General features: G+C 33.2%; 1 protein-coding gene across 1 annotated transcript; it reads left to right on the top strand.

The window, feature by feature from the left end:
• Positions 1-1,241: 1,241 nt before the first annotated feature.
• Positions 1,242-9,953, top strand: LOC111372162 (putative UPF0481 protein At3g02645). Its single transcript, XM_022994360.1, has 2 exons — positions 1,242-1,405; positions 8,404-9,953. Exons 1-2 carry the CDS (start codon positions 1,266-1,268, stop codon positions 9,920-9,922), a joined length of 1,659 nt encoding a protein of 552 aa, XP_022850128.1. The 5' UTR covers positions 1,242-1,265; the 3' UTR covers positions 9,923-9,953.
• The last annotated feature ends 290 nt before the right edge of the window (positions 9,954-10,243 follow it).

Here is a 10,243-nt window from a genome sequence, read left to right as displayed (position 1 = left end):
GAAACCCCAGAGGTTCAGCTTAAAGCCTAATCCCCTGTTGAGCATCCATTATAAAACGGATCTAGCTCGGTTGCACTAAAAGCTCAAAATATGAAAGTCAAAATACAGAAATATAGATCACAAGATAGTCACAGAGACTTATCTTTCTACACGAAGGTGATTGGACTATTCTTCTCGCAGGAATCACTCAGATCACTCAGATCTGTTACAAACCACTACCGAACTCAAGAATCACTCAGATTCTTGATACTAATCACTCAGAAAAGTTAAGCATTCATACAATCAGTAGTATTACAGTGAGATTACTGTATTTCCTCACTATTATCTCTCAAGGAATCATATCACAGAGGAGAAAACTCCAAGAGTTTTCAAGAAGGAGCGTATGAACTCAAAACCGGCAGAGAGAAACCCTTGAAGAAAAAAGTGACGATTCAGCTGAGTGAAAAAAAATGAGTCCAATCAGAGTAAATAATATCAGAAGCATCCTGAAGCCTGATCCAACGGCCACCATCATCACACGTGTCATGATCCAGTATAATGTTGTTATTTAAAAAAGGAAAGAAGTGTCAAACTTATTGAACACGTTTTTGCTTTAAAAACTGTGGAAGCAATATGACCAAAGGTCCAGGGTTCGAACCCAACACTCGAGAACCAAATTCCATTGTTTGTGTTGAGGGAATTGTTAGAATTTCAGTTCCCATCATTAGAGTTGGCAGATGAATGGTTACTTTCCATGTTACTTGGACTCAGCAAAGATCTCTCTCCATTCAAGATGGTGAAAGAATTCCCCAAAATACAGCTAATGGATTGTGCTCATTTACTTGATTTTGCATACCGTGTTATCGTGCCAAAGTTGAAGGAACAATCTCATGATCATCATATAACTGAAATTGAGGAAGATGGTGAATCAAAGGAAGGCGATAAGGATTCTATCACAGGAGAACCGAGTTACGTTAGGCGGCTAGTTAATGAGGTATGGAATATCCTTTCTAAATTAGAAAAAGGACCAGTTCAATGGATCAAAAGCATAATCTTTGCAAAACCTTTAAAAGTGGTTGTGAAGTTGCCTTGTACCATTATATCTAAGCTTCCCGTCTTAAAAATGTTAAAATAACTGTTGGAACAATTATTCAGTGCCTTACATAAAGGAGAGGAAGAAAGAAGATGAAGATTCCGACTCAAATGGTGACATAGAAAAACATCCATTGATAGAAGAAATTAAAATCCCTTCTGGAATTGATTTCTGTGAAGTCGGCGTGTGCTTTATGCCAACTAATGAAGGCATCCAAAGCATTAATTTCGATGTAAAAACAGCCACACTCTATCTCCCTATCATTAGTGTAGATGTGAATTCGGAGATTGTTCTACGGAACATGGTTGCATATGAAGCATGCCGAGTATCAAGGCCGATGGTTCTGACTCGTTACACAGAATTCATGAATGGGATCATTGACACGGAAAAAGATGCGAGTTTTCTTTGTAAAAGAGGGATTATTATAAACATTTGAAGAGCGATAAAGAGGTGGCGGACCTCTGGAATGCAATGAGTAAGTCTATTAGATTGACAAAGGTTTCTTTCATAGACAAAGTGATTGTAGATGTGAATAAGTATTACAATGGAAGTTGGAAGGTTAAATGTGGAAAATTCATGAAGAAATATGTGTTTGGTTCATGGCAGATTCTCACATTTCTTGCAGCTATTGTGTTGTTGTTGCTCATGTGTTTACAGGCATTTTGCCAGGTTTATAGTTTGCAGACGCCTTTTTCCAATCAAAGTCCTTGAACCCACGGTGACCGATTAGAATAATTTCCTTACCTTACCTTCTCAATATTTTCAAAGATCATGTTTGTATCTCATGTTATATGTGAAACATATGTATGTCTCTGTTTTGTTAAAAATGAAATATATTTTGTTACTTTTGGTGTATTCGGATGACTCTTAATTCACTAAGTGGATTCTTTCATGCTTTGTTTAAAGTCTAAGAAACCTTTCACCTCTCATTTCCACGTTTTAAAGCTCACATCACATGTCATAGTCACATATGCCAGCTTTTCTAGCACTTAGGTTTTAAGTTTGGAGAACACTTGGAGCATCCAATTAAATACTCCGGGTTTGGAACCCGTGTTTAAAAGTATAAAGATCATATTGTGATATTGTTTAATATTTTGTTTTGTGGTTGAATAGATGTTGCTCATCTATTTGTATATTTTAAATAATTATTATATTTATGTTATTTGATGATGGAATTAAGTGTATTCGATCTCTTTACGATATTATGAATTGGGTGTACAGAGAAGTGTACATAGATACTAGATTTTTTTTTTTTTTGTCATAGAATGGTGCAATGACAACTATTCTATTAATTGGGAGATGTGGATCTACGGAGTTGTGACGATAGTACATTCGGATGTATATTGAACATGATCAATGTTTGAAGTTTAATTATATAATGGGGTTATTGGCACAAAAACATCTCTACTTTTGGAGCTTATTGTGCAAAACGTTCCTAAGTTTTAATTTATTTTGTTTTATTTTTTATCTTTGCATTTTCAACTATATTTTCACCTTCCATTACTGAAATAACCCCTTTCATCTATTTTTATTCAATTTCTTAATAAGAGCTATGAAATAACGAATAAATCTTTTTATTTAAATAAAATAAAAAGAAAAGAAAAGAAAAATAAAGAACTAACGCAATCATAGTCTAATTTTTTTATTTTTTTCTATAAAATAAATAAAATAAAAAATTCAAACAAGTCCTAAATATTTTTTAAAAAAATTATATTTTTTTCTCATTCCTTCCACTGCCACCATCACCATTGGGTTAAATGTCTGGTGATCAACCGTGAGTGGTCTGATATGACAAGAAAAATTAAACAAAACAAAAAATTTTGCTAGGTTTATAGGTGTCGACACCTTGTTCCTATTAAAGCCCTTGAACCCTCAGTGATCAACGAGACACTTATCGCGAGCCCCAACTTCTCTTTACTGTCCAAGATTTTTAAAGGTCATGTTTGTATCTCATGTTATTTGTGGAACATATGTATGTCTCAATTTTATTTATTTATTTATTTTATTTTTTTTACTTTTGGTGCATTTGGATGACTTTCACTAAGTGGACTCTTTCTTGCTTTGTTTAAAAGGCTAAGATACTATTCGCTCTCATTTCCACGTTTGGAAGCTCACATCATGACATAGTCCCACATGCCAACTTTTCTTGCACTTAGATTTGAAGTTTGGAGGTCGCTCGGAGCCTCCCAATTAAATACTCCGATCCCACGCATATGGGGCGAAGAAATTTCAAAGAAGGGTGTATTTGGTAGTGGGGTATTTTTAAGTTTGGCTGAGTCAAATCTATCAATTTTCACTTTGAATTTTGAATAATATGATATTTCTACATTAGCCTTTTACTTGTTAAAAGACAAAAATGCCCTTAAATATGTTGTATAATTACAAAATATTGTTGTCTAAAAAAATTATTACCATTTTAGTTAACAAGTGAAAACCAAACACTTCACAATTAAAATTTCAAAACAAGATAACTTTTTATATCAGTTTATTCCAACATAGATAAAATTTCTCTCATTTCGCATTTGCTTCAACATCAAAATCTCAGTAATTTATCGAACGTTGAGTAAGGAAATATCAATCACTTTGAATCGGTAAGTATATTTAGATATGTTTAATTTCGTTTTCATTAGATTTAGTAAATGTTTTAATCCATAATTCTTATTTTAACATAGTAATAAATGTATAATTTTTTTTACCAGATCTATAATTATTTTTTATGCATGAACAAGAAAAAAATTAATCTGCATATTGAGACCGGTCGAAGGTAATGGCCAGCCAGGCTGGAATAGTTGACTGTTCACAGTCCATTTAATAAAAACAAAAACAAAAAAAGAGGGAAAAAGGGAGGAAAAAGGAAATTAAATTTAAATTTAAAATAAAAAATTAAGGTCAAAAAATGAAAAAAGAACAAAAAAGAAAAAATAATTAAAATTAAAATTAAATATTATTTAAAGAAAATTGAAAAAGCTACGTTTTATCATAAAATGAGAACAATTAAAAAGAATTTTAAATCCAACCACCAATTATATTTATAATTTAAATCAAAAATAAATTTTAAAACAATTTCCAAAAAAATTATAAAAGAAAGAAAAAGGAAGGAAAGAAAACGAAAGAAAAACAAATAAAAGAAAAAAGAGCAAAAAATAGAAAAGGAATAAAAAAAAAGGACAGCCGGCCCAAACCGGCTATAAAACTATCGATTGGGACGACTACTTGGATTCGATTGAATGGTACCAATGAAATTGACCGAACCATCTCACGACGTTTTGAACCCAGCTCATGCGATGAAGGTAATAAAAAAAGAAATAATCGCATTGGTCGTAGCTTTGAATACTACTAGGGGAGATTTGATTCATTCTGAATTAACGAATTTAGAATAAAGGGTTCGCTAACCAGCTATTTTACAGTCGGCTGGGCCGATTGTTTAACTGTCGGTAACAGTCGGTTCTCATCGACTGCTCCAATAAGCTTAAATTCAAAACGGCCCCTAAAATTCAATTAGCATCGAAAAATCTACCTAAATAATGTCTTATAAGTCACTTATACAGATTATAAAAAAAGGTTTGGTGGTGGTTGGTTTTGGGTAGACCCGAGGACTAAACTCTCGATTGAATTCTGAAGTTAAATGTGTAAATTTTTTATTAATTTATTTTATTTTATTTTTGTTTTTTTTTATTACTTTCTTTGATGGTTGAAGATAGGTGTGGCAATGAGGCGAGCCGAAAATCAAGGTTCGGGCTCGACTCGAGCTTTTTGAAGACGGACTTTTTTTGCCCCAAGCCAAGCAAAAGCTCAGACATAAAATTGAGGTTCGGGCTGAGCCGACTTTTTTTCCCCCTCTTTTTCACCTCTCTTTTTTTTTTTCTCATTTAAAAGACAGTTTGTGCTACTAGCTGCCTTTGTATAAAGGCAGTACAAAGGCAGCAGCTAGCTACCTTATTTTGTTTTTTTTTTTGGCTCACGGGCCTGCTCGTACTCGGCTGGGCCCGAGCTTAGGCTCGGTTTGACCGAGCCTCGGGCCGAGCCATGGACAACTTGAGCCCTCGAGGCTTTTTGCCATCCTTGGTAGAAGATAGGCATATCTTGGGAAATGTCATATAAAAACCTATTTTAATTATTATATATATATATATTTTAATTGGTAAAAAGCCATTGTGGAAATATGGCTCGGTCAAATGACCATTTCCTTGTATTTTCTCGTATATTTGTTGGGACATGTCTAAAAGTATAAAAATCGTTTTGTAATGTTTAATATTTTGTTTTGTCGACATTGAATTAATGTTTTTTTTATTTATCTATATATTTTAAATATTTGTTGTATTTATATTATTTGAACTTGCAATGAAGTGTGAATGGTGAGACGAGGGTTGATACATTATTTTAAGGAATAATTGCAGCAACGGTCCCAAACCTTTCATCTTTTTGCAAATTTTACTTTAATATTTACTTTGTCACCTATTGTCTCAAACATTTAAAAAATTAGCAACTGTATTCCAAATAGATGATTTTTGTTAGTTTTATCGTTAGTTGACCAAATGAACCGACTTTGACCAATTTTAAAAGAGGTAAAATAATTTCCTATCAAAAAGGAAATAATATTTTAGGACTATAGAAAAACAAGGAGATAAGTTTTAAGTTATCAGATAAGGCTTTTTTTTTATTTTTTATTTTTTTATTTAGTAATGTCCACTCGTCTTTGATTGAATTATTTATTTATTTATTTTTATTATTTTTTAATGTCCACTCGCCTTTGCAATCAATTACCCATCATGCCCATACTAATCGTGCTTCATTGTTCAAGTAGTACCACTTGGGTTGTTGACTGTTGTCATGTCTTCCACTAATGATCCAAGACATAATAATATCAATCACAGTATATTGGGATTTTCCTCGTCAGATGTTTAACGCGTTTGGTGCAATTTAAAATTTTGAAAGTTAATTAATTTTAATAACATATTTTATGGGAGTTGTAAATTTTATCTATTTTTCAATTATACACTTTATCAACTTTTATTAAAATATTCTAAAATTTGATTTTTAATTACATTAAACAAGGGCTTGAAAGAACATATGTAAATGAAGTTTAATATAAAGAGTTCCTAACTACTTTGAAAAAATAAAAAATAAAATCTACATAGCGATTACGAGGAAAAGAGACACGAAAGGAAAGAACAAATTATATTTTCCTTCCTATTTCTTGAACTAGTTATTGTTTTGTAGCATTTGTGTACTACCATTCTTGCATGCTTGGGGCTTTTTGGGTACGAGAGATCGATACAATGTAATTGTAACGTTTCCGTAAAATGATTTCTGTTCAATTTTAAATTTTTCTATTTAAATTGTTTTGGGTTTTTTTTTTTTTTTTGGTTATTTTTGTTTAAGTTATTTCCTGGTGGATGAACTTGAGAGGTGAATCTCATAATGGACCCAAATTCCCAACAAGTGATATTAGACTACATGTCTTCCTTATCTATCTGTGTGTTAAAGAGTATCATTGCAAAGGATAATCATGCGTTTAAGGTACTAATCCTGATATAATTCAGGTGACTCTAGATAAAGTTCGAGGCTAACCAAGACACTAAAAAAATCAAACAAAAAAAAAAAAAAAAAAAAAAAAAAAAAACAAAAAAAGTCAAATTGTGGCACATAAAATCCTCGTCTATCAAAGACATTTTTATCACAACTTCGCAAGCTGTCAAGCTCGCATGAATTTTTCCCTATTGCTCTCGGTTTCACCTCACTATTCGGCTGAATTGGGTTCACTACTTTAACCCCTCACTCATGGATTCTACTCTTAAACGCCCCAAGTAAGAATATTAATTAATTATTTTCTTAGTGTGTATCTATATATATATTTATTTATTTATTTCTCCTTGTCAATCATAATTACCATTGAACCTTTTGTACTAATTTGTTGGGCTCTAGCCTTGGTCCTCACAAGGCATGAGACGGATAACCAACCTAGACAATGTAGCAATCATCACTCCCTCTCTTGCACGTACCTTCACATTTTAGCATGTCTTCTTCCAAACACTTTTTTAGATTCAATCCTTCCTAGATTCTAAGGTGGAGTTACGCGAAGGAGAATATTCTGAAATGCTTATTGCTAGAACACTTGTACCTTAGTTGGTACAAATGAAGAATTAGGAAGTTGGGGTACAAATGTAACAGCAAAGTACTTTGTTACTATATAACTACAATGACCAAGAAATCTTTATAATGTTACAAAATTTTTAAAAAATCTACATTTATGCTTTCATGCGATCTATTGGATTTCGAAATTGATAATAATATGTAGTTATAGTACACAAGAGTTGTAAGGCTATCTCACACATTGAACACTTTTTCTTTGGATTCTGCGACTTTAATTTAGTTTCGAACCATTCAATCTTTTCAATTACACTCCAAGGATCACAAAAAAGGTGTGAACACCTTTCTTGAATAGGATTGCTCTTGATGTTAGACTGATTAGATAAGAAAAGACACTAATGTCGGGGGGGGGGGGGGGGGAGTGTTTATATTTGGTTGACTAGGTACTTGTTATCCATATTAATTACGTGGCGGAGGGATCCCATAATAGCCTACTTGACATCTTGATTGATCATGCTAATTGGATTGAGTCAATAATCAAGTAAAGTCGTCTTGGGTTGCACTCATTTTATCTTTTGGACAATTGACTAGTAGTACAAACAATCATAGAATCTTTTTCTCGACCGACGACCTTTTGCACCCTAACGGTGTGCTTCAGTGCTTAGGGGAATCTTAAGCGGATTGGGAGATGGACGGGCTTTGTTGGTCAAAATTTGAGGTGAACAGTACCCTTGGGATGACTTATATGACCTCCCACTATAGTCATGTTTAGTCTCTAACGCTTATCTAATTACATACTCAGACATATTCGGATAAAAACCTTCGCCGTTCTATTTATTTTAATATTCACTCAAAACTTTTTCCCAATCTCCAGAATATAGGAGCATCGAAGATAAAATGGTAATGTTGCTCGATTAATCCTAAAAAAAAAAAATAATAATAATAATATTAACTTGGGACTAGAGCATTTATATTTCATAAATGACAACATTATAACTTGGTTTATGTTGTGACCATTAAAGCAATTAATTCTTCAATTTCCCTTATTAAATAAACCAAAATTGTCAAATTGCCAAGAAACACCTAACTAAATCAGTAGATATGTTTTTCTCGCATCCAAACATGACTTCAAACTCTAATCAAGACTTCGATGAACATCGTTGGGTACTTCATATTCGTCGAACTATAGAGATAGATGAAATTGAAGGAGATCATTGTGATATTCCTGTCTCAATCTTCAGAGTCCCAAAAACCCTAATGGCTACCAACCCGGATTCCTTCGTACCGCAACAAATAGCAATAGGCCCTTATCACCATTTCCGCCCCGAGCTCTATGAAATCGAGACGTATAAACTTGCTGCAGCTAAAACAACCCAGAAAAAGCTCCAAAACTTCAAATTCCAGCATTTAGTAGATCAGTTCAGAAAATTTGAGCCTCGATTTCGAGCGTCCTACAACAAGTACCTTAATTTCAATGGCGAAACGTTAGCATGGATGATCGCTGTGGATGCATCTTTCTTGCTCGAGTTCCTACAAATATTTGTTGTTAAAGAAGGTAAGGTACTAACTAAGGTTTCTTCCACAATGTTTCATTTGATTGATGTATCAGGGAGAAAATCAGCACATAATGCTATTTTAAGAGATATGGTGATGCTTGAGAATCAGATTCCATTATTTTCCTTAAGAAAAATTTTAGAATTCCAATTTTCATCGTTGGAGGAAGCAGATAGTGCGCTACATTCAATGTTGACGGGATTCTCTAAAGAGCTTTCGCCTTTTAAGAAGATACAAGAATGGCCTAATTTTCAGGTTGTGGAGTGTGCACATTTGCTAGATCTTTTGTACCATATGATTGTCCCAAAATTAGAGGGTTCGTCCGAAATGGCAGAATCCAAGGAGAGAAAAGATGAAAACGAGAAACAAGAAAGCGAAAAAAATTATTTGGCAAAAACTTTTTCGAAATTGAAGGCAAGTCCTGTAAATTTGATCAAGAGATTAATTTTTTCGAGACCTGCTCAATTGATATTTAAATTACCTTGGAAAATTATCTCTAATCTTCCTGTAGTAATAATTATAAAACAACCTGTTGAATACTTATGGTTTTCTCAAGAAAAGCAAGAACGTAAACCGGATAATGAAACATGTAACTTGAATGTCTCCATTAACAAACCTCCATTAATGGAGGAAATTACTATTCCTTCTGTAACTGAACTCTCAAAGGCTGGTGTCAAATTTTCAGCCACAGATTTAGGCATTTTGAGCATTAATTTCGGCGAGAAAACATCTACATTTTATCTCCCCACAGTTAATTTAGATGGGAACACAGAGGTCGTTCTGAGAAATTTGGTGGCTTACGAGGCCTGCAATGCATCAGGGCCATTGGTTTTTACTCGATACACCGAATTAATGAACGGAATTATCGACACTGAAGATGATGCAAAGTTTCTTAGAGAACATGGCATAATTTCGAACCAGTTGAAGAGTGATGAAGAAGTAGCAAATTTGTGGAATGGCATAAGCAAGTCTATTAGATTAACAAAGGTATCCTTCTTGGATAAAGTGATTGAAGATGTGAACAAGAATTACAACGGAAGATGGAAGGTTAAAGTTGACAACTTGTTGAAACATGTTCCTGGGTCATGGCAGTCTCTCACTTTAGTAGCAGTTATTTTGATATTGCTGTTGATGATCTTGCAAGCATTTTGTTCTGTCTATAACTGTGCTCGTAGTCGTAGATCTCATGCCAAAACCATCGAATAATTATTCCCTCTGATGCACCTTAATTTTATTTCAAAAATATTATCTTCGTGATTGGAACGACTTCTAGCGATTTTATTAGATATTGGATAATTTTCGGGAAATAACTCTAAAATTTCTTGTTTTCACCTAAAATATGTTGAAAATTATAGACTAGTATATATAAGCAAGACGTCGTTTTAAGTTAAACATTGATGAAAATGTTTATAACCCACAAAGGGATCATTCTTCCCACCAAGGGATTTGACAAATCACCGCAATCATTAACTTAAACTAATTTAATGGTCTAGATATATTTTATTATAACATTTTAAAATTCTATAC

The sequence above is a fragment of the Olea europaea genome, chromosome 23 (genome assembly GCF_002742605.1).
Source record: "Olea europaea var. sylvestris chromosome 23, O_europaea_v1, whole genome shotgun sequence".
In the NCBI taxonomy this organism is placed as follows: Eukaryota; Viridiplantae; Streptophyta; class Magnoliopsida; order Lamiales; family Oleaceae; genus Olea; species Olea europaea.
The sequence above is the reverse complement of the archived record's forward strand: the minus strand, read 5'-3'. Positions and strand labels throughout refer to the sequence as shown.

What these genes read in the sequence shown, in the direction of transcription:
- LOC111372162 (XM_022994360.1), top strand. Translation starts at nt 1,266, where the DNA reads ATGCCAACTAATGAAGGCATCCAAAGCATTAATTTCGATGTAAAAACA. An exon ending in GAAGCATGCCGAGTATCAAG is followed by an intron (nt 1,406 to 8,403) that starts GCCGATGGTTCT and finishes CTCAATCTTCAG; the next exon opens with AGTCCCAAAAACCCTAATGG.